The sequence below is a fragment of the Clupea harengus genome, chromosome 15 (genome assembly GCF_900700415.2).
Source record: "Clupea harengus chromosome 15, Ch_v2.0.2, whole genome shotgun sequence".
Taxonomy (NCBI): domain Eukaryota; kingdom Metazoa; phylum Chordata; class Actinopteri; order Clupeiformes; family Clupeidae; genus Clupea; species Clupea harengus.
This window is the reverse complement of record NC_045166.1, coordinates 18289699-18315400: the sequence shown is the minus strand read 5'-3', so window position 1 is coordinate 18315400 and position 25702 is coordinate 18289699. Positions and strand designations below refer to the sequence as shown.

At 44.0% G+C, this 25702-nt stretch overlaps 1 protein-coding gene across 1 annotated transcript; it reads right to left on the bottom strand.

Moving 5' to 3' along the window:
* Positions 1 to 303: 303 nt before the first annotated feature.
* pals1b (protein associated with LIN7 1, MAGUK family member b) lies at positions 304 to 25702 on the bottom strand. The gene is made up of 15 exons (XM_031581549.2): positions 25100 to 25702; positions 21811 to 22296; positions 19431 to 19463; positions 18537 to 18748; positions 15839 to 15916; positions 11453 to 11581; positions 10985 to 11146; positions 10586 to 10660; positions 6522 to 6705; positions 6015 to 6083; positions 4632 to 4712; positions 3592 to 3759; positions 2887 to 3089; positions 1972 to 2082; positions 304 to 1497 (listed from the first exon to the last, which is right to left on the bottom strand). Exons 2-15 carry the CDS (start codon positions 22160 to 22162, stop codon positions 1321 to 1323), a joined length of 2034 nt encoding a protein of 677 aa, XP_031437409.1. The 5' UTR covers positions 22163 to 22296; positions 25100 to 25702; the 3' UTR covers positions 304 to 1320.

Genomic DNA, 25702 nt, shown 5'->3' with positions numbered 1-25702 from the left:
CACCTCAGCAATCTTTGGAGTCATCAGGTCAGTATGGTAGAAACGTGTCTTCTCTGACCCAGATTTCATGTTACTGAAAGGTGTAAATGATCTGCACTGCATTAGCAATGCGCTGACACAACTTTCACAAACAGCTTTCACATAGCATTGTAGAATGTGAGCCATTTTACACTTGGACATGATCATTAATTAGCTCTTCCATCTTTTTTCTCACCTTCTATGTGTATTTTCATTCTTAAAATATTACCAATTTGCAAGATTGTTAACAATAAGAGGGAATAGAAAAATACTGTACAGCTTCAGTCAAATGCAAGCATCCTCTTTATTGACAGTTTTCAATATCTTTAGAGAATACAACTTGGTTTGAATACTGATGATAATATTTGGCCGTGTTACCATAGGATTGAAATACATTCAGATACAGATTCACAGCTCAATTTGTGCCTAATATGTACCTAAATAAAGTTAATACATAACAGAAGAAATAAATAATGAAAAATGTAAGACCAGACATGTTTCACAAGAGGTTCGTGAAAATAGTCAAAGACCTTTTTAAAAGAGTCCTTTTTCAGACGATTTTTCAGTCTGCAAGTCAGCACTCTGCCTTTAGGATGCAGACATTTGTGGCTCCAAAACTACCCTGCTGAGACAATTCTGAAAGACAGCTCTGGATTATTACTTTTTTTTAATATGTACCTGCTAGAGAGGTCGTAAAAATGAATATGTTGACTAATGGACAGGATTTCTGCATTCCACACATTATTGAACTTTAGATTCTGATCTACAAAAGCATTTACAGGTATTATATACATATTACACATGGTACAGTAGAAATATGTCTCCTATGGAAGTTTATAAATACATTGATCTGTCAATGACAACGTAACAGCAAAAAAAACACATTCACACTATTCCTATAAAATTCCCTCCTAAGATCCCCTTTTTCCAAAAGTCAGACATAATGGCCTACTGATTTTCACCTTCAAACTAAATAGTTAATCTCTATGGCAACCATTTGCAGGCATTCTACCAATGGCCCACCTCCTTTTCTTTCTTCCACGTGGCAGGAAGTGTCTCCCCTTATGACAGAGTCTGCTGGGAAATGAGTCCTCGCTCCACTTCCTGTCCCCACAGCTGCCCCTTAACTGACCTGGAATCAGATTATTCGCTAATCTCTCCAGGTCTGAACGATTTTACAGTTCACGTCTTAACAGCCAACAACAGCTAGCAGTTGTCTCTGTTCCCAGGTCAGTTCACTGAACTGGAGAAGCACTGCCAGCGCTAAAGGCATTAGGGGAGTGTCGTTACTGCTCAGGCTCCTCAGCAGAGCCACGAGGAGGGCACCCACTGGGGCTCTGTGTCCAGTTTGTCTATGAGGCGCTTCAGCTCCTGGTAGGCCCGTTCCTGGTCGTCGTGGATTACGATGGCGTCGAACAGGTGGGCAAAGTTTTGCTCCATCTCACGGGCCTTCTCCACCACGTCCTTCAGATCCTCGGCCTGGAGGGTAGAAGGGAAATAGGAAATGGAGACCAGTGCGCATAGTCAAAGATGATAGCTCCCTTTTAGTAAATGGGGACGTAGCATGTGGGAGATTTTACCAAGAGTTCAACTGAGTTATCCTCAGTTGTGCTAAACATATAAGACAGTGCAAGAAACATTTATGTCATTAACTTTTGTAATATATATTTTTAATTCATATCTCAACATAGGCTGAATATTACATTTCATCATATTTAGCTTTAGGGCAGAAAGGTGGATCATATTTCGACAGGAATGACAAATGAAAACCGTGACATGCCAAAGCCAACCATCACTCCATAAACAGCCTTTCAATCCACTGAACCACTTCTGTTTCAAACCCTCGCTGTCTTAGGCAGTTATGTACACTGCAGTGAAATCATACTTTTCAAAGCAACTTAATGTGAGCATGAGCCATTGCTACACTTGAGAGTTCCATTTTTTTTAACTCACCTTGGATGCACTTCCATCACTGGACAGCAGGGTGCGCAATCTCTCCAGGGAGGGTGGCGCGATGAAGATGACATAGGGCTTCAGGTTGGAGGCGCGCAGCACTCGCAGAGACTACATAAGAAAAAAAGAATAGGGGAGAGGAGGAATGAGGAGGGGGAAAATATTTTAGATCCTTTTCAACGATAATGTTTCTAACAAAACCACGAAGTAATAAAATGTTTGAATCCAAACCACGAAGAACAAAGACAGTTCACAATGTGTGCACTAGCTCTACTGAGACAAAGGAGACCCACACCATAAGCAATCTGAGAACAGAGAGCAGTTGGTGATTCAATGCTGTTGATACAGACAAAAATGAAAACGTAATATTTGTCTTTCAATTCTGACCTTGTATCTACTTCTCATGTTGATCTCCCATCCTGCAGACAAATAAGTTTCGACTTGATTTAAATTCAAAACGTTAATTCCTGATATTAGGTTTTGGGAAGAGCCCCGATTGTTCTGGTGAGAGACATGTCCTCTAGCGATTTGCTAGTCTTCTGCTATTTGTGGAGAAAGGGTTTGTGTAACAGGGCCATGTCAGCTCACTCGGAGGTTAAACCCGCTCAGCCCTGAGAGAGCCTCTGCCAGAGAACACAAGCCCTGATCAAAACCAGTGCATGCTCAGAACTACAAGAGGCTAGGGACAACAGGGCCTGCTGAAAATACACTTGATGAAATCAATGTGCATCTTCACTGCAACTTAGTTCAAATAACACAGAGATGCACAGATACAGACACACACAAGCATGAACAAAGACTGGCTCAGACACACACACACACAATCATGAAAAATAGCATAACATTCTGTTATTTGCAAGTTTGCAAGGAAACACACATGCACACTCACACACATACACATTTGCACATGCCTACCTTGGTCTGCAGACAGAGCAGGCAGATGCGTCCTGAGTTGACCACCTGTCTGACAGAGTCGGAGGTGGTCCCGTAAAGGATCTTCTCGAACTCGCCCGACTCCAGGAACTTTCCGGTAGACAGGTCCGTCTCGAAGTCCAGCCGCGACACAAAGTTGTACTCGCGCCCATTCACCTCATGAGAGCGGGGGGTGCGGGTGGTGTCTGAGGGACGTGGTGGTGTGGAGGAGGAGGAGGGTTTGGAGCGATGAAGGGATGAAGAAACAATTTAAACACCAATAAGAGAGTACTTGTTCCTTTTCCATCTGTTTACTGGCTACAGACATGAAGTGTGTACAAACTATCTGTTTGTATAGGCAGGCATAACAGTCCATTACACCTGTGTGGCACTAAGCCTCAATAGTTGTAAAATGATTACAGCATTGGAAGCTCAAGATCATTCTAAAGGCAAATTCTAGGCATTGCATTAGCATTGCTTGAGTACAGTTGCGCTACTCTCAGGAGAGTATCGGCTGGGTGTTCCTCTCTGCGTATGGGAGTCTGGAGGTCTTGACACAACACTGTTGGCTGTGTGTGTGTGTGTGTGTGTGTGTGTGTGTGTGTGTGTGTGTGTTGGAGGGTTTTTGTGAGTGAGTGTGTGAACTGCTCCTGTGTGGCAAAAAAGGGACGGTCTGACCACGAGTGAGTGTGTGAGTGATGGTCTTACGTGGCACAGCGCTGGCGAACCGGTCCGGCTCGGCGCCCAGTAGCCTCCTCTTCAGGTCGTCCTGCCGCTTGTTGGGCGGGCCTATCAGAGCGATGGGCCGCTTGCGATTGGCTGGCTGGTGGTATAGAGCCATCTCCTCATAAGTCAAAATATCTTCAATGTGGCGCTCTGAAACAAGGAGAGAAATAAGGGTCATGATATCATGAAATGTGTTTCAATTGAAGTTGCATTCTAAAGCCTTGATGCACGATCCAAACACATTGCAAATGGTCTGAAATAGCTGCTAAGGCTATAACAAAATGCTGCAAAAAAATCAATTAAATTCCGCAAACAAATTAACCGCATCTCTTAACATCTTTGTTGACTTGGAATTCACCACAGCTACAATAGAGCTAAATGTTGGCTTATGACTGCGTTGTGAAACCTTGTGAGAGATTTAGATTTCTGTATTATGTATCCCTATCACTACTGCCCATAACCTGACAAACAATGACACAATGATGCTAATTATGTGCTGGTATAACACAACTATTGGAGGAGGAAGTATAGCATTTGGATGGCTTTAGGACCCAGACCACAGCAGCAGTGCGGGGACAGTGGGACAGTAGTTAAGGAGGACTACAATCTCACAGACACTCTGAAGTGCTTAGCCCCCTACTGAGCGTGCCCAGACTCTTGGCTACCGTGATAAGGGTGTCTGGGAGGTTGGGAGCTTTAGGAATTAACTCCCACATAGGCACAGACAGACAGACAGACAGACAGACAGACAGACAGACAGAGAGACAGACACACACACACACACACAACCATGCAGAGGCACACAAAGATGACACATGCACACAAACCTGGGAGACTGGGAGATTTGAACTCAACTGTCCCCATCAGGTTATATGCAGACACCTCTATGCAAGTTTGAGTGTGCCTACGTCTGTGTGTGTGTGTGTGTGTGTGTGTGTGTGTGTGTGTGTGTGTGTGTGTGTGTGTGTGTGTGTGTGTCCGCGTGTGTGTTTATTTCTGTGTTATCTGATGTGTTTGCTCACCTGTGTTTCTGTCGGGTTTGCGCACATTCCTCTTTCTCGGTTTCTTGTTCTTGTCCTTGCTCTTGGCGCACCAGATCTTTCCTGAGAGAAGAGTGCCGGAGGTTTGAGAGAGGCACTTCAAAGACAAACGCAGATACTACCACACCGAGAGACAATGCTCTGGGCCCCATTCGTCGTAAGGGTTGAAGCTAAGTTAATCAATTGTCCTTTTAGCCTGTTAACATTAGCGCGCTGATTGAGAACAGCAAATATCGGTTCGTCAACGGCTCATCCGCATCCAAATCATGTGGTTAATTTCAACCAGGCTAAACTTATCAGGGCTATTGCGCCTGCACGTCCTACTTCAAAAGGCAGGAAAGGTAGATCACCAAAACAATGATTTTCTAACGGTATAATGGTTCTAAACTCAAAGAAAAGGGCTCTTTTTTTCTCCGCTGGCGAGCAGGAGATGAACATGAACGCTTATGAAGAATACAAGACCATAATCATGGCAAAATTCAACACCGCCGCCGCTGTGAGAGCAAGGTGTGTTGGCATGTTTATAGGGTGATATCTATGTATGAATATCTGACGGCAAGTGTCAACTGGTACAGAGGATCCCTCTACCGGTTCGAAACTGCAAGGTTGCTAGTTCGAATCCCCTCACCTCCTTCCTCGATGTAGTTTTACATTTCCTTCTAAGTCGCTTTGAATAAAAGCGTCTGTTAAATGACTAAATGGAGGCTATTAATAACAAATGCAATAAATTGAAGCAGTGAAAATAAATTGTCTGTATTTCTCTCTATTCTTATCATGAGTCCACCTTAATCATTTTCTACAATAATGATATGCTATGGTGTACTAATAACACTCATATAATTATGAGTGCTTTGTTCTCCGCATCACCGACACTACAGAAATGTACCACTCGCAAAAAAGCGCAAGACAGTCAATGTTCGACTGTGGTGTTTGCAATAAATGACTCGAGAAGGTCTTGTAAATGAATGATTCCTTGTCGGCTGAATCGGTAGCGCTCGTACAAGAATAATGGATCTTGGCGATCGCAAAGAACTCTCTCCCTCCGCTAATCTAACTATCTAATATCAGTCCTTGCTCAATGGGATCCCTCCTTTTTCCGGGGGTGTGGCAAGCTTATCCAGCTACACTTAAATTAGCCTGCGTTGGAGCAGGTTAGTGCTAATCGATATGTTACTATGGTGATTTATCAAAAGTTGCTTCCACAAACCAAAAAGAGGGGCGTTTTTTATCTTAGCCTGAAAATTAGCTCGCTAAACCGCTTAGTGAGCTACGACGAATACCCCCCTGTTTGAAATGATCGTGTTTACGTGTATTTGTGTACACGGGGTTATGGGCATATGTCTATGGATGGGTGTGAGCTCTTACCTGCGTTTTCTGGGTTCTTGTCTGTTATGATCTTCTTCAGAGTTTCCCTCTGTTGCTGAAAGGTCTTTCCTATTAAGGTGAGAGAAAAAGGGTGTGTAGTAAATAAAAGGCAGGAAAAACAAGGCAGGGATTTAGAAGCATGACTCATCGCCTGTACATGAAGCTTAATCTTAAGGAAGTGTCACATCTCCACAAGAAGAGAATTCAACCATGGCTTGATTGAGACATGTTTACTCTCCTGGGAAAAACACAAAAATCTCCAAGTTGAGACTGACTAAGTGAAACCAACAGATCTGGAACACTATGGCTGTATTGGACAGGTCCCAGGTGAAATGTGTGTGGACACATTAAAGGTTAAAAAATACCTTGAAGAGATCTCCAATTTCCAGCGCCCTATTTTGCCTCACACCACACTAATTTTAAGTTTAGAAATGTGCCTTGCTGCTTGAAACAACCCCCTAAATCTACATACCCAGTAGAGCCCCAATGACACCTGAAGCCTCTTACCAGGGATGAGGCCAGCGAGGGGCTGGTTGTCCTCCTCCCCATCCCGGTAGGCTTGCCACCAGTTGGGGTCGTCTTGGCTGATGATGTGTAGGATGTCCCCCCGCTGGAAGGACAGGCCCAGCTCCCGGCACGGAAGGTATGGGTCCTCTGTGGGGTCGTAGTCAAAGTAAGCCCTCACATGCATCTGAGGGGGAGAGAGAGAGAGAGCAGGGTGTGAGTATGCAATCCTGGAGACAGGTGGGAACATAATGGTAAAGACTTACATACTGTATGTGTAAGTGTGTGTTATACACACACACACAAACATTTCACACACTTCTTAAAGGCAGGGTATAGGCCGCAACATGAACCACGAAAAGTCCTTTAGAAAACGAATCCCGCTCCACAGGCGCGCATCTACACAATCTTTAGCTCATAAAAAAGAACGAGTCGTGCTTAGCTACCAAAAAAAAGTTCGTCGCTGACTTTCCAGTCAATTTTTGGTGCGTCTATGTTTTATGCCGAACTAGTTTCTTCAGAGCGCACAAGGATCTTGGTCGCGAGTGCTGGCACTTTTCGACACGTGATCATGCTACACCAATAAGGTAGCTGCTTTTTGTCAACAGAGTTGCAAGATGGCGTCCACCATGCCTTCGTCGTGCAGTACGGAAGACGAAGAAAATACACCGGAATGTCTTAATAAATCAAAAAACAAACATTGTTTTATGCGTATTACTTCAGTCAAGCACGAGGAGGTACATTATTTCACCACTACACAATGGAATACATACAGGACAAGCCTACAAACGTGGCTCGGGTTGGAGGGTGAGTCTCGAGACATGGCTGAGAACTTCAAACACTGTGTTGATGTGGAGTTTGAAAATATTCCCGAGGATGCATGGGCCAGCTGAGGAAGGCCTTAATTGAACTGGTGAAAGCCAATGAAGGCCTTGATGCTTCAAACTACAGGTAACTGCAATGCATTTTTCTCTCAAGTCTTATTATTTGTCATGTGCAAGTCCAGCTTTACACAACATGTGTGTGACAGGCCTGAGAAACTGTTTTTAAGTCTTGCTGTTTGCACAGACATGTACCAGTTGGCAACAAGGAGAATAGCTGGTGTGTGTGTGTGTGTGTGTGTGTGTGTGTGTGTGTGTGTGTGTGTGTGTGTGGTGTGTGTGGTGTGTGTGGTGTGGTTAGTGATGTTGTGTGCCTTTCTTGGGCATCTTTGGTGTTAAATGTGCTGTATGGCAGATAGGTTCTAGCCTGTTATGTCTTGTACCACCTCCACCACTCTCTGCTTTTCATGATACTCCTGTGACTCTTAATTGTCACTGTTTTGTTGTGTTGCAGACAGGATATGTTGAAGAAGAGGCTGACTCGTGATTTCCCCCATCAGTATCAAAAACCTAGAACGGTCACGTAGAGCTGATGCAGGGTCACAACGCATACAAATCTTAGATCCGGATCAGAGGACCCCAACCCAATGGAAAAAGTTTCTCTCAGAAGGAACAAATAAGGAAGCACTTGCCGAATTCCTGTATGTTGCATGGAAAAATGCAGACCTTACAATAGTGGGCAAAAACCTCTGATTGTACATCGCACATACAAATCAATGTCACTGTGTGACTGTTAAGGAGGGTGTACAGTCTGTTCGTGTTGTTGAAGACCTGTTGTTGTTTTTACATGCACAACATGCTGCACGGGAGCATAAAGCTGTCATTATCAAGAGCTCTGACACTGATGTGGCAGTCATTGCTGTAAGTGTGCAGACAGATTTGCCATGCAGTTTATATGTTTTCACAGGGACTGGCAACAGGACACGTATCATTCACATTACCAAGGTGTCATCAGCAAACAAAATATAAGTGCTCCATCACCTGCTGAATGTGGTTGGCAAATAGAGGATGGGACCTTGCACCTGGATGACCAGAAATCCGGCCCCTGACAGTGTTTTGCATGTGATACACTGCGGCTGCAAAGGTGCCTGTGAGACAGGAAGATGTTCCTGTTTTTCTGCAGGACTGTGTTACACAGACTTATGTCGTTGCTGTAATTGTGCCAACACAAAAGAAACTGAGGAACTGGAAGATAACTCTCCTGACACTGACAGTGAGGACTGAGTGTCCTTAATCTGTTATTTCTTATTTAGTTTTGTACAGTTTTATATATCATATTTTTCATAAAGATTGTTTTTATGCTTCATCAGTGTTGTTTTAATTTGTGGAAGAATGAATGAATGAATGAATGAACGAAAGAACAAATGGTCATTGGTATAAGTACAATTACTGCCTTTTATTGATACAAGGAAGGAGGTTTATTTGTCACATACATAGAAATACTAACGTAAAGCATGTAGTCATTGTGTGTGTTCAGGATACGGAATGCTTGAGGAAAGAAGCTCCTCCTCAGTCTCTCTGTTCTGGTCTTGTAGCAGCAGAGACGTTTGCCTGACCTCAGTGTTTTGAAAAGTCCATGGTCAGGGATGTTAGGAGTCCTTTACAATACTTTGGGCCCTGGTACGTAGTCTTCTCTTGTAGGTCTCCTGCAGAATAGGGAGAGGTGCTCTGATGATGCGGCACTGCAGTCACAGGCTGTACAGTTCCCATACCAAGTGATGATGCTGTCAGGACACACAGCTGATGGGTGCTGATGCTATGAACTTCCTCAGCTGACGTAGGAAGTACAGTCTTTGCCTTGATTTCTTCAGTGTGTGCTGGGTGTTCACAGTCCATGTTAAATCGTCAGTAAGGTGTATTCCCAGGTATGTCAAACTTGATCTAAATGACTTAACATAAGCATAACATTATCGTATATTTGCCTCATTGTTCTTATGGGACGCGGCTATGTATACAGCACTATTTAGAATCTATTTAGCCCACTTTTGAGGATGTTCGGGTGTTTTCCTCTTTATCGGTAACGTTGAATCTAACCACGGGAGCCGCCATCTTGCCATTCTGTTGACAAAAAGCAGCTACCTCATTGGTGTAGAACGATCACGTGTCGAAAAGTGCCAGCACTCGCGACCAAGATCCTTGTGCGCTCTGAAGAAACTAGTTCGGCATAAAACATAGACGCACCAAAAATTGACTGGAAAGTCAGCGACGAACTTTTTTTTGGTAGCTAAGCACGACTCGTTCTTTTTTATGAGCTAAAGATTGTGTAGATGCGCGCCTGTGGAGCGGGTTGAAACGAAAACAGTGTTCATGTTGCGGCCTAGTAGGCGATTTATTTCAGAAGAAATTGTTGTTACGTCTCTTGAAATCCGCTTTACATCCCGATAGCAATGAATAAATGAAATGCTCTGACAACAAAAAGAAAAACAATCTTTCATCTGTGGCAGCCGGAAGAAATGATTGGATGGCGTACCTGCCTCTCTACCTGCCTACCTGCGCAATCTGCCCATGTTGTTGGTTTATTGCCGGTGGTGTTTGGCTATAACCCACATCTTCAACCCAACACAGCCCCAGGAAATCAGAAGCTAACGACGGGAGTTGGGAGGGTGTTTAAGGGACTGAAAAATGATGCCATGGTTGTTGGTTCTGTTGGATAGGTAATTATCTGGTTTGTTTTTGGAGGAATTTGTTATTTTCCTGAACTATGTAGCCAACGTAGCTAGCTACTTATGCAGCTTATGTATTAACCCAATGCTAACGCTAGTAGACTATGTAGCTATGTTTACACGTACCTTTTATGTAATCTATCTGTGTATGTTGGTAGGCGTTTGCATTGTAGTTGTGAGCAAGTTTTGTGGTGCGGTGATGTAGCTTATTTGTGTGTTTTTGTAGTTGTGAGAATGAGACATAAGGCAGTTAGATACGGTTAGTGATGACAACAATTCGTCGCAGTCTTCTCGCCAACACTGAACGTTCTCTCTCTCTCTCTCTCTCTCTCTCTCGTGGACTTGTGCTCCAGTAGTCAGGCAGTGCGCGTTCATGTGTTTTGGAGGAGTGGCTTTCGAGGGGTCTGAAGGAAGGGGCTGTGATTTTTTGAGTGATTCAAGCACTGTGGCAAACTACTTATTTCTACCTTATGTACAGTGCACAAACACACACAGACACAAACCCACACACAGAAAAACTCACCACATTTTGCCGGTTTAATTGTATGTCGAGGGAGGAGGGGATGAGCAGGAGGGTGAGAGTGCCCTTCAAGGTGAACTGCACAGAGAGAGAGAAACAAACGTTCATTACACATGTCTGTGGAGGCACACCTCAGCCACTTCATACAAATAGTAGACTGATAAAACCCTGCCAACACAACCCTACACACACACACACACACACACACACACACACACACACACACACACACACACACACACACACACACACATACATGCACAACACATCTACACCATGACAAACAAGTTGGACCATTATAAGATTTAGAGTCAGAAGTACATGCCTGTGAGTTATTAGTGTGTACAGGTGTTTGTGTGTCTATATGTTTATGTGTGTGTGTGAGTGCGTGTTTGTCTTTACCATCATTTCCTGCACCTCGTTGATGCTCTTGCCCCTGACTGGGATGCCGTTGATCTCCAGGATCTCGTCCTCCTCCCTCAGCAGCCCGCTACGCTCCACCGCTCCCCCTTTCACCACGCGGCTCACCACCACACGCTGCTGCTCATTACGCACCGTTGCACCCTGACACACACACACACACACAAACACACGGTCATGCAAACATACACCCACGGCCACGGCCACGGCCACGGCCACACACACACACACACACACACACACACACACACACACACACACACATTCTCGGTTATTCTTCATTCTCAAAGAGCACAGGACTCAAAGAACACAGCTGACCTTTTAACCATCTTAAGTAGCTTAAGTAATTACTCACGTACACATAGAGGAGAATAACGTGTGTATCTATATCTGTGTGTGTGTGTGTGTGTGTGTGTGTGTGTGTGTTTGTTTAGTGTTAGTAAAACCTACCAGGGGGACGTCAATAGACTTCTGTAGCCGTACGAGTTTGACAGTGTCTCCATACTGAGTCAGGGTGGTTTGACTGGGCTCAGGGTCCAGTTCCTGCTCCGCCACACTATCATGAGCCTCCATCAGAGCCTAGCAGAGAGAGGGGGAGATAGAGAGAGAAAGAGAGGGGGAGATAGAGAGAGAAAGTAAGGGGGAGATAGAGAGAGAAGAGTGGGAGAGAGGGAGATAGGAGAAAAGAGAGAGAGGGGGAGAAAGAGAGAGAAAGAGAGGGAGGAGTGGGAGAGAAGGAGATGGGGGATAGGAGAAAAGAGATAGAGGCAGGAATGGAATGATACAGATAGAGAGTCAGAGAGATGGAGGGATGAACAGGGGAAAAGAAGAGATATGGCAGTGAGAGGGAAGATAGGAGAAAGAGGGTATTAACCAAAGGAAAAACAAAACACCTCTTTCAGTCTCTAGACTGAAACATCAAGACAAAAAAACACCTGTTGCTGCTGCTCAAACAAAACGTGTCACTTCAATAAACGTATATATATATATATATATATATATATATATATATATATGGAACAGATGAAGCAAGACCCAATGCAATTATTGTCTTTACATGTGTGTGTGTGTGTGTGTGTGTGTGTGTGTGTGTGTGTGTCAAGTGTTGACCATGGACATGCCAATCAACAAAGCAGACACGGCTGTCAGGGGACGCTAATGAGGGGCCATTCAGTGGCCCAGTGGCGTCTGTAAAACCCTCATAGACATGCTGTTAGGAGGGGCTACTTCTATTTATGGTGCTGTCAACGCCTAGTTATGATGCCATCTTAGCTTAAGCATTGCTGAAAATATGGCTACCAAAATGTAGAGCCTCAACTCACTAATCTAACTGTAACCACAGTAACGGCAACGTTAACATTGACTTTTATTCATTATTTATCAATTTACTGTTTTTCAGTTGCTTTTATCCATGACAACAAACAAGCTACAGTAGGCTAGGAGACCCGTTGAGAGTAAACACAAAGTACTAATTCTAATCAATCTGACAAAAGTTCCATAGAAAGCAGAGAGAAGAATTGCAGACAGAAGTGTGAGAGTCTAACGTAAGGTGACCAGACGTCCCCGGTTTCAGGAGACAGTCCCTGTTTTTGGTGGCCTGTCCCCGGCTGGAGCTGTCCCCGGAAATGTCCCCGGTTTTCACTGTGACCAACAACAGACCCGGGATACAAATAAAAAAAAAAAAAGAAAGAAAACAATGACCAAACGTTTAGTTGCGTAGCCTACACGCCACGGGCTCAAGCAAGCCAGCCAGCAGCCAGGGGGACAAGCTCTAGCTCAGAGCTCAAAGATGTTCTAGAATGCCCGTCTTTATAGTATTTTGATTGGTGGAATATACAGCGCGGTAGAATCTTTGCCCTTAGCTTCTACTTTTTTTATTCAGAGAGAGATTGCGTCCTTTCATTCATTCATTCAGCCAGCTAGCTCTGGCAAATTGAGTACAAGACAGGATAGCATTGGGACAGGCGATTAGCGAACGGTGTTTATTGTAAGTGTCATTGTTTATCATCTATGTCGTATTATTTAACCTATAATATGTATGTAGCCTATTATCTACAATTTGCAACAATGTGAGTGTTAAGCAGCAGCTATCTGTCGGTCAGGTGTCAGCCACAGCTCTACTTGCTAACTAACTTTGTTAACTTTTTAACATTAGCAGTGATACCAACTACAGTACTATGATATTTCAGTTTCATTAGACTGGGTTACTATTGAGAGGTAGTTGGCAACTTGTCAATAAATTAAACCACTTGAAAGCAAGAAAATACTCCTTGAACTCGTTTTCCGTACATCCAGTTGCGCTTCCCGCTTACGTCTGTCTCGTTATTTGTGTGACAATGACAATAAAGTACTTTGAACTTTGATAGTTGTGTGGAAGCAAAAACAGTCTCACCAGTTAAATTTTAAGCAGTGGGTTTCAATGTGCTAAAATCTTTAAATTAGTCATGTGCTTAGGCTACATAGATAGACAATTACAGGTAGCCTAGACTAATGGTAGGCCTACATCTCTTAAAAGACACTAATGAAATGTATTTTTCCCACATTAACTTCACATATTCTTTATCAACAAATATGTCAACTGGTAGTGTGTCACAGAACTTGTTATTTTTTAGATTATTCATATCTCCCTCCCTCACCTTGCCATTGCTTGGATTTAATTACATTTTTTACTGAAATTGTATTTTGAATCTTTTTGTTTGTTTGTTTCTTAAATCACGTTTGGTATAGTAATACCTAAAAAACAATTCCAAAGATCCTGGAGTCTATGGGCCTGTATCTGATTTTCACACAGAATATAGGAATACAATGCATTCAGTTGCCTCAATGGCCTTAACATTTTCTTTGCTGGAAAAACCTACACCTGTTACCCATCCGTGGAGACCAGTCACTTATCAGCCAAACACAGAGGTCTACTGCAAGGAAGCTTGTGCATGACGTCAACAAAGTTCTTATCACTGATATTGGTTCTTATTATCTCGGTTGTTACCTTTACTACTCTTCATTTCAGCCACTTTGTGATTAGTTTTAAGAAGAGAACTCTTTGTTTGACATTCCCCTTGTGATTTACAAGAACAAGGGTAAGAAAAACTGCTTTTATGAATAAGGTCCCAGTCAGTGTCCCCGTTTTTCGATTACAAAGACAAAAATATGACATGTTTTGGAGGTGTTAACGTGTCTGAACTGAAAATGTCCCCGGATTTTGTCTCAGAAATCTGGTCACCTTAGTCTAACGCCCATCATCACGGATTACGCTCAAACTGGAAAGAAGTAACTACTTATCATTTTAGTTTCTGACCTGATTTCAGTCAACCTGTCATGGAGATGGACAAATTATTTGGCTCTCTGATAGCTGCTGACCCTGGATCAGCCCTGTCCTGTCCCTAATGCTCAGCAGGCGTCAAATGCATCAGATCACTTTGGGCAGCTTGTGACGCTACAAAAGAGGGAAGAGGCCCAAATCCCAACGTCTTTGTTTTAAATGGGATTGTATGACTTTCACACAGTCTACAGTGAGATGTCTCTCATCTCATAAGACCTGCTAGCTGCTAGCTGTTAGCCGCTAGCCAGTGTGGCCATCAGGCAGCCGTTTCCTTCCCTGACTCTCCCTTCGGCTCATCTGACGTGACAACCTCAGTGCTTTCCACGATTAATGGGTGTCAGCCTGAATTAGGCTTCCCATGCGCTAAAGCCTGAGGCTGGAGAGAGAGAGAGAGAGAGAGAGAGAGAGAGAGAGAGAGAGAGAGAGAGTGAGAGCGGAAAGTAGCGCTGAGGCTAAGCCCCGAACGAACCGCTGATCTCAGTGCTTATCTCCAAACATCCCACTCACCACCACAATAGCCATCACAGGGGTGTGCCAGAGAGCTCACCACACACGGGCACAACGCCCCAAAACCAGCACTCACAGACACACGCACACAGACACGCACACGCACACACACATGCACAAACACTCACACACACAGGTGGGAAAAGGCCTACAAGACACACAAACAAACACACATAGACAAAACATTTTGCAGTCACTCCACATGGGGGTGTGGATGCCCTTAACACATTTTACAACTTCAGATCTGTCAACATCCTGACTCTTTTTCTTCCCCTTATCTCTCTTCATTTCTTTCTCTCCTTGTCTTTCACCCTCTCTTCCTCAGTTTCTCAGTCACATCAATGCCACAACATTCTCTGCCCCCTTCAGTTTTAACATTCCACACTTTCCATCCTTTCCTCCTCTTCCACACGTTTTTTTGGTTATCTTAAATAACAGACAGGTTGGCAGATGTTCCATCACACATATAGGAATCACACACACACACACACACACACACACACACACACACACACACACACACACACACACACACACACACACACACACACACACACACACACACACACACAAACACACACACACACACACACACACGCGCAAGAGCACCTTTGCTGCACGGCCTGCTGCACCTGGCCCTGGCACTGGTGGCGTGAATACAGACGGCCAGGGTGAGATCAGGCGTAATCCCGCCGTCGGCTGCTTGCCCTGTCCTCTATCTCATCTGTCCGACCTGTGGCACGCAAACCTGCCCAGAGGTCTGCTGCCACCTGACACCCGCCATGTCTGAGATGATCAGGGAGCCTCAGACAGAGATGGCTCTTTGTTGTGACTGGATGCTGTCGGAGAGAAACATCGGCACAAACATCTACGGACTCAGCCTTTGTCGGTCTCTAAGGGTCTTATTCTGCGAATCGATTTAGTGCATTCCTGCCAGATGACACCTATTTCAGTGCACCTCTCTCGGATCATGTGGTTCTGCTAACAGATCAAGGACAATTCTTACTTACGTGAAGGTGGGGTGAGGTGAGCAGGTCCTTCAGCTCCTGACCCTCCTTATGCCGACTGGACTGGATGATGTTCTCCACCTGAAGAGGAGGGGTGGAGAGAAGGATGGAGATCATAAACGTTCAGAAAAACCATCCATGCAAGTTTCAACACTGGTGTGTGTGTGTAGCTCTATTTGCAGTGTGTTGGCAGGGTTTTATCCAGGTTGAAGGATCCCACAAAGAACCTTTCAACTAGAGGTTCTTTCAGAGAGGATCCTTCAAGGCTTCAACGCAGAATCTGTCAGAGACCTAGTGAAGAACACACCAAGCTCCCTATAAAAACAATAGAGATTAACATGTTGCCTTAGCCAATAACCATACGGCTACAGTTTACCTCTACATGATGTCATGTGACTAATACATTTGGATGTCAATCAGACACTCCAGGAGGATATAAGCAGGCCGGTCAGCACCTGGGTGACCAGGACCAGGGCCAGGGTCAGGATTAATCATTCACAGGGATGAGGGGAGGTCAGCCACGGACTGAGGCACTCTTTAGTTGTCCACTACAATTCTGGCCTGTAGCAGGGATACTAATTAACCTGCTAATGGGATGAGGGGGGCTGCCCAGAGGCTCGCTGTGACGTGTGTGACGTGTGAGGTACGGCAAGTGTCACATGATATCAGTTACGTGGCTCAGAGTGGTCATAGTGGTTTAGTGGTTTATACACAAAACACTGTGGTAGTGATATTATAAGGTTAGGTTGACAGTGACCATGGGGAAATAGTATGACAGATTTTTCAAGGGATTCTTGACACATAGTATTTATCTTTAACTGTTTAGCACCTTTAGGTTTTGCAGTGTCAAAATGATTAATAAAGAATTCAAATGTCGTGTATTAGAGGTGGAAAAGGTCAAATGTCATCTTCCTTCTCCTTCTCTGTCCCTAAATGCCATGTGCTAACATAACATAACCATAGCATATTGCAAAACTAATGATTATGTAATAATCCAAACCCGGCCTGACATAAGACCCCCCCCCCCCCCCCCCCCCCCACACACACACACTACTGATATAAACCACTGGATTTCTGTTTCCTGGACCTTCCCCCTCCCTCTTTCTCTTCGTCTCCCCTTTTCTCTCTCTGTCTTCTCCTCTCCTACTCTATCCCTTCATCCCTTCCTGTCTCCTTAACTCCACCCCTCCCTCCACCTCTATATTTCCTCTCATCCTTCTCTCTTCCTCTACCTTTCTTCTCTTTCTTTCTCCCCCTCCCTCTTTCTTCCAAGTTTACTCATGGTAAATGGTGATGAATTAACACAGACGCTCAAACAAGTCTTTTTAAGCACTTGGGAGCTGTGCACACTACACAGGTGTGTGTGTGTGTGTGTGTGTGTGTGTGTAATTTCACAGCTGCCTGCTTCAGATCCATTGCTCTGTGTATAGGTGTGTGAATGTGTGTGAGTGTGTGTGTGTGTATGAGAGAAAGAGAGAGAGAGAGTGTGCTTAAACCTATGCTTTTGTTTTCTCAATTTATGCGTTTTCATGTTTAAAGCATCCCTATTACTGCTCTGCATGGGTGCATGGCTCTAATACTCAAACCTTTCATTTCACACCTCCCTTCCCTCTCCTTCCCACACACTCCCCATCTCACTGGAGAGGACAACCCAAGGACAGTTCCCTCTCCAGACTCACTTTCAGATATATTCAGAAACCTCACAATATGCAAGGGAAACGGTCACCGAGTTGTCCATGCTGGTGTAAAAGAGAGAGAACACTAAAAGGAGTCACGGCTATCTCACTGCAATTAAGGTTTGTGTTTCTCCTTCAAGACTGTTTCCCGCAAGAATAAAAAGAAGATGGGATAAAGGACAGACAGAAAGAGAAAGGGAGGGAGCAAGAGAGAACGACTGGGGGACAGAGAGAGAGAGAGAGAGAAAAAAAAAAGGAATGATGAGGAACCCCACACCCTGCTGTTATAATAGAGGGGAGTATCTTCTTATATTCAGAAAATCCCTCCCAAAATGTTGTATTTCTCTACTGAACAGGACAAACTACAAAATGCTTTTTTTTGTTCTTTTAGGGATTTGGCCCCTTGATACGACTAGCTTTCCCTACGGCTGAGCCTCTACAGGATTCAGGATTCATCTCAAAGGCACAAACAGACGGGAATGCGTGAATCATGGAGTGCTGCTTTACCACTTACCATCTGCTCGGGACATCACAGCTGCACCCCCTAACACCAGTCTGAAGCATCTCTCACAAACATCTTGCTCAACAGTTCAAACAGTACTATGATAAATTGGCTGTCTTGCTGGGTTATTAAGCCTCCCATTAATGGATTGGTGCCAGTACGGCTACTAATAATATATACCAATATCCATACCTGATATACATTGCTAATAAGTAAAACTATACTTTACATTGCACTAACCCTAGGTGCAGTAGAACTGAACAATTAGGTACAATGTAAGACACTGTATCAAAGAGTAACAGCATAAACCTACGGTTAGGCTTAGAGTAAATATTAAGATTATGCCTCAAGGAATGTAAGTGCTGTGTATCAAAGTACTGTTAAACACTGATATCTAATGCAGGACACTGTACTTCAGTGTATACTGGAGTACTTTAACTACAATGTAATAAACATGGTAAAATAAAGAACATATTAATTAATAGTAGCTAATAGTAGTATCTAGTGCTCCACACTGGCGTACCTCCTGGCAGAGCCCCTGCGCCTGGGCGGTGAGGGGGAAGGGGGGGCTGATGCGCTGCATGCCCAGGGCGATGGTGCAGTGCAGCTGGAAGGCCGTCTGGAAGTCCGAGGTCTGCAGCAGCTGCATGACTAGCTGCAGGTCTTCCTGGGTCTGCTCGTCCGTGCCCAGGCAGTGGTTCACCTGATGCAGGGACATCAGCAGGTCGTCCAGCTCTGGGACAGACGAACACACCAGTGAGTATGAGGTGTGTCAGAGAGGGGGTGACACAGTAAGAAGATATTGCACTTAACCAAGGTGGCAATGCTCCTTTTTCTTTCTGAACTAATGTGGCTGGGAAGCTCACTTTCACTCATCCTCACACATTCTCTCTCTCTCTCTCTCACACACACACACATACACACGCCACTATACATACACACGCACACACAAACACCTTTGCTTAAAAATACATACAATGTCAAAAACACAAACCTAATGATTTGACTGCATGTGAGGAGAATCAACTAATAACTTTTAATAGGCTGTATATCTGTACACCCTGTGTATCTATCTATGTTCTATGTACAGTAAATGGAATCAACAGACTCTTCCTTTGTCCTCCTATATGATTTGGGACTCCGGTGTGGTTCTTAAGGGCCTTTAAAAAGCTTTGCCTGGTACCCGAATGAATTCCCAGGACCAAAATGTCCAAGCCAAACTGGTACGGCACACGGAGCTCTGGGCTCACACACTCTGCTTGTCCTTAGACAGGCCGTTTGTTAATCTGACATTTTATTGGCTGTGACACGGGGGTCATACGCGGTAATGAGGTGAGACTGAAGGTAATTAATTACACCAAGAGGGAGGTGCCGCCACAGCCGTTAACGTCACATAAAAAAACCCATACCGGCTTACCTGCGAGATGAGTGTTATCACGGGGGCAGTCCTCTGAGAGTGGGTATGAGTCAGCCAGAGAAAGGGTATGGAGACAGGTAGACAGCAATGAGTGAGACAGATCAACAGATAGGTAAACAGATACAGTAGATAGATAGATGGATAGACAGACACATAGATTCTGTGATGCTTTCTTTTCCCTTAATAGGCAATTTTCTCTTTAATTATTTGTGGATGTCATACGAAATGCTGTCTATCAAAATGAAGGGAAAAGACTGAAACCTGTGGAGAATACGAAATGCTGTATATCAAAAATTAAGTCTTCCTAATCCATCTACCTCGTCATAAATGACAAATTCGGTTCCTTTTTTAATTTTTAAGCGTACCTTATGTCATGTAAGAAGAAGAGGGCAATGCCCATCTATACATAGCATGAAGCACTAGACAATGAAAGGGTGCATGTTTTGAAAACATATCATCACACAAGCTGCTTTAAATTTGCATTCAAATATGCATCCACCGTTCTGGCTCAGTGTACCTTTCAATCATCTCTTTAGGTTGAAATTCTATAGTGTTTTCTCAAGAACTTTAGATGTAAGTTTGTGTTTTTGAGATACTATTCATGGCACAAACACAAAAAGGCCATCCCAGACTACTGAGCGGTCTCCTCCCTCCTACCGCTTCTTGTAATCAACGCCGTCACTCACTCTCACTCTCTTTCTGTCTCTGTGGTGTTTCTGGACTAACACAAAGCGTTCCTGATGACCTGCTCACAACACTGACAGTGTTCCAAACCACAGTGTTCCAAACCACACGAACAGATCTCTTTCTCTGCCAGCTGAAATCACTGCACGCTCTCGCTTCAGCTACGTTTACCAGTTTCTCTTTGAGCAAAACCTGTTTTTGAATAAATGCCAAAGCCCCTTACGCAGAACCTATTCCCATGGCCTAGGCTTTTCATGTAGCATAGGAATTTGTTATGCCCACAACACTATTTCTGATCTCCTGTGCAGGATTGTAGCCCTGTTGTCACAAGGACCTGGTCAATATAAAGAACACAGACAATCCATCATGATATCTTTGCATGATAGTGGCATTCTGAGTAGTCTCTGGTAATCACAGTGAGATAAAGCATAAACTAAGGGATCCACTACACGCTGCACTTGAACAGATGGTTAGGGAAAAGACTGAAACCTGTGGAGAAAACACTTTTTCTTTTATGAGAGAAATTAAGTCTAAGCCATGTTATTTTAACAGATGGAAGAAAGCATGAAATGAAATATGAAGACAAATGACTCAACTCAACTAACAGCACATCAGTAAATACTGAAATAGGGTGCTATATTTCTGGGCCAACACCTAACCCTGTTATGTCTTTAGAAAATATATGTCCAACTCTACATTTTGTGTGGTAGTACAAATCAACATCATATATTTGTGTACTGCTGCTGTTTGTGAGCCTGGTGTTAATTTAGGGTGAAGCTTTTCCTTAATGCAGTATGCTCCCGGAATCTGTTTCATGCCAGTGCTGCTCTTAACGAGCTTTAACCTCCAGTCTTTGGGCATGGAAATTTGTGCTGCGTTCCATTTACCTCGGAAGTCGGAGCTGGGAATGACATTACATCCGAGTTCACAATGTTTCAGTACAAGTCGGAAAACCAACCATTATTGACAATTGGGGATACAGGGAGCCCTCTAACCAGCTCATCCTTGTGACCCATGACCCTTTAGGAACAGCCACAATAGCTGATCTAGAATCTGGCTCTTCCCGCTGATCTCTGTAAGACTGATGATGTACAATGATGTTCATTTACGTATTGTCATAAAGCAAATGTCATACATCTAATTATACGGTGAATTTTTTTGACTCATTTTAGAAGTTATTGCGCTACCTGAGGACTGAGCCTGCGAGCGTAACATTGCTAACAGTGTTCTCTGAGCCACTCGAATAAACATCCCAGAACTGAAATACAGCTTGTAAATTGGGAGCATTAGTGTCACACTAAAGGAACGTAGTTAGAGAATCTCCTGCTCAGTGCAGTGCAGTGTAGTTCCTCCTGAATCCTGAGGTGAAAAAACGTTCCCCTCTGGGTTCTTGAAAAAGCCAAAGGTTCTGTGCAGTACCAGACCTTTGTCCTTTGTACACAAATGATGGTTCACACTTTTGAGCTGTCATACCTCAGAATCAGAAATGTGTTTTTGCCAAGTAGGAGTCCACATACGAATGTGTCAAGTACCTTTATCTTAGAGCTGTCACAAGTCCCTTAAAAGCTTTAATGATTACCTCTTAACCATAGAGTTTTGAACGCAACTAACTGTTCGGAAAGCAGAGACATGCTGATGACACAAAGAGCCCTTGAGAACATTCCTTTACATGAGAGTCACCCCAATTCACACTCACCCAATCCAGCATCTTCACCATCATAGGCAGGCTCGAACGTGGGGTTGTCGATGCCCTCCTTTGGGCAGGGGTCCTGGGACAGCTTCTTGAGCCGTAGCGAGGAGTTGATGCTGGTCTGGCCTTGCCGCAGACGGCCGTCCTCCTCCCGCTTCTTCCTCAGCTCCTCCTGGTGGTGCTGGATGCGCCTCATCTGGGCAGAGCAACGAGAGGGCTCGGTGGGGGTGGGCGTGTCGTCTACCATGGCGTCCCACTCCGCCGCCCCGTGATTGGTTCCCGCTTTGTTACATGCTGCGACCACGGATCCGGTTTTGGAGTCGTCCATGATATAGCCATTAATATGTGAGGTGATCATATCTGGATGTGTGTGTGTGTGTGTGTGTGTGTGTGTGTGTGTGTGTCTTGCTTCAGCGTGCAGAGGTTACAAGAACAGGCTCCTACGTGCTCTTGTCAGAGGTATCCATAGTGTGTTCATCGTCTTGTTCCCATCTGCAGTGCAAAGGTATAGTTGAACTACAGTTAGATTCACATTCAACAGATTACAACAGGCAAGTTGAATTCAGACATTAAATAAAGAATACCACCGAAAAAAATTATATTTAAGCAAATTGAACCTTATTCCTAGGTAAAGCTTAACTTGTGTGTATGTGTGTGTGTGTGTACCGGTATGTGTTTGGGGAGGGTGTTAGCAATATGGCCAACATTTTATTTTATTTTCAACTCATTTTGAGTGAAGTGGATCGGAACATGCTTGCCCAAAAATGAAAAAAATCCTAAAGCTGACATGGAAGAAAAGGTATTTACTGCCTAGCAATTTCATACAAAAACGAACAAACATTATCCATCTTCAAAGTGTTCTTCAGTGTTCTTACCTCACATTCAGACTAATGTTTAAGATAAACGACTCTCAGAATATAGAACCTTAAAATGCATGTTGTCAGATGAACACCACACATATGGATATGTATCTGTTTAAATGCGTATGTCTGTGTGAATGCACAAGTTTGAATATAATTGCATTGTGGACATCCGTGTGCGAGAGAGAGAGATAAGAGCAAGAGGACTAAAACACTGTGTAACCTGACCCATGATTGCTATGGATTACTTTCTATTTAAAGTGTAGTGTGGGTATTAATGAGGATTAGTGAACTTCGGGTATGGGCCTGTGGCTCCGCAAGGTGCCTTGTGTGGCCTTTGGAGGACACCCCAGACCTGTCCCTATGTTCCTGCGCTCCGACTTCGTTCCTCTCCAGGGTCAGTTCCCAGAACTCTCTACTTCCAGCCAGAATGTTCCGTTTTAAATCGGAACCCTCTAAGCACATCTCAATTCTAATAGTTTAATGGCACAGATGATCTCAAATAGAAATTGATCCAACTACTTTCCCTATCGAAAAATAATTTCAAGCAGCATGAACGCAGCGGCATTATCAAACCTGGAGGGTGGCATCACTTCTTTTCCATATAAATTAGGACAAAGGGAAGAAATCTGACACTGAGAGAGGGAAACACCACAAAAAGACCATGAAATGGAAGTGAGACAGGGAATCAGAGAGACACTAACCACCCCCCCCCCCCCCCCCCCCCCACAGAGATAGGTCTAATCAAGCCTGACAGGTCCTCCCTCCTCCCCCAACACTCGCTCCCTTTCTCTCTCCATTTCTGCTGAACTCTTTACCTTGTTCCTTTTCTTTCGCCCTCTCCCAACCAGCCTTTTAACTAGCAGGTCTTTGTCTCATCTTTATTCTCTTTTACATCTCTTTTCTCTCTGTTTCTCTCTCACCCCCTCCCTCCTTCCCTTGGCTACCCCTCCTCTCCCTGGTCATTTAGCTCAGTTTAAAGCCCCACGTGGCCCATGGGAAGGAAAACAACCCGCTCCGCTGCCATCTGTTCACCTGTGGCTTTGACTCAAGGCTGCCTCAACCCCATGGTCAATACACACACACACACACACACACACACACACACACACACACACACACACACACACACACACACACACACACACACTCCTTTTGCCAAAGTTTCGCATGAACCTTTCTTCCCATTGTCGTGAACTCCATGCCTTTTGACGTTGTAGAGGTTTGATGTTTGTTTACAATACGTTTTCCCTATGCAAATACTGTGTAATAGATATTTGACGTACTATGCTAAAGTGACTAAACTGAGTTAATCAAGTTAATCAATGACCCTGAGTGTAACCTCAATCCCAACCTGGGCCCTTCCCATGACTTTTAATCTGGGACTTTACAAGGACTGCCTGATCTTTTAACAGTCCACCATTAGTAAGCATTTTCCTCAGAGAACTCGCTGACACCATGCTAGATAAAAAAATGTTAATTACATGAAATGCAATGGGTTGAATGATGTGGAATTTTCTAAATCTGAAAGCCTGGGTGAATCATTTTAGTGAAATAATCAGTTCTTAATAACTAATTTATAAAAGGTGAATTTTGAATTAATTCCACCTGTTGCATTCTACCTTGCATCCACAACCAAAAAATTCTGACTATCAAAACTGCAGGAAATACTAGTAAGGTCATAAGTTACACGTTGACTTGGTTGAATACCAGTAGGACGACAGCATTAATGTGGTCTATGTCCTACATTTTATCCATCCCTACAAAAGATGTATCTGTATCAGCACGTGCCGTTTCTGCTGATGTGATGATTTCCAACCACCTGGACATCACAGCATACCGATTAAACGTGTGCCATCACTTAAACGTGAAGACAATGTAGTATTTTAAATTGCATTCGGATGCCAAAACCTAAGAGCCTAGAAAAGGGGTCAATGCAGAGGTCGTACCCTAACACGAAGGGGTAGCCTACTTCACGGACTATGGAAACAGACCAGCAGCAGAACACCAACTAATCTCTTTGGTCTAAATATACATTGTTCTCCAAGCATTTAGGTCCGTTTACGCGGTTGACTCCGCTCTAGTAGCCTACATGTGTTAAACACAACCCGGGTGTTCTTACATCGTGAACGACTCAGTGGAACTGTCAGTGAAACACTGTGGCATCTACGACAAAGTACGGTCTCTTGGGACAACAACATTATTTTGCAACAAATAATCATTATTCCTAAGGACTACGTTTCTGTTAACACCGTGACCTCTCATCGCAGTCCCGGGGTTTACTTAATGAAGTAGGTTACTCTACGCCTGTTAAGAGAAGGGATACGTTAAATAACATTCAGACAAGTAACAACAGGAACGCCATTCCAGGTATTCTGGAAATAAAAACACATTTCAGCAGAATAATTGGTTTTAAGAGTTTACATCGACCTTACCGTAAAAGTCGGGCGGTTGTTCCTCCAGTGATAACCAGGGAAGAAAGACAAGATTCAGAAAGAAACCGAGGAGAAAAGGTGCGAAAGGTAACACTGTTTTTTTTTTTTTTTTTACTCTACTGGTCTTCTTCCCTGTGGGTGGTACGGAGTCTCTCGTCTTTGTAAATTGCAGACATCTCAGGAAGACAGCATGGGCATCGGCTTAAGCCATCTCCTTGGCAACTCAAGAGCGCCAAGCATGTGATCTCTTTTCATGCACGTAGCCACGCTCATCGCTCTGAACCACCGGCGCGTCCGTGATTGGTCGAAAGGTACCAGGCTACAGCCTACAGCATCTCGCAATTCATGTGCATCATCGTTCATTAGGAAACGACGACTAAAAAACTTTTACGTAGGCTACTTTCCTCACATCATAGCCAAAGCTTGGGCTAACGGATTCTCTAAATCACACAACACACACATACAGCACATATAGGAACACCTGCTACAGAGGGGAGAGATTGTTGAAGTCTGCAGAATTTGGTTTGGAATTTGGCATCCTCTCAGGCTGCATCACTGCCTGGTATGGTAGCTGCTCCGCTGCCGATCGCAAGGCCCTGCAGA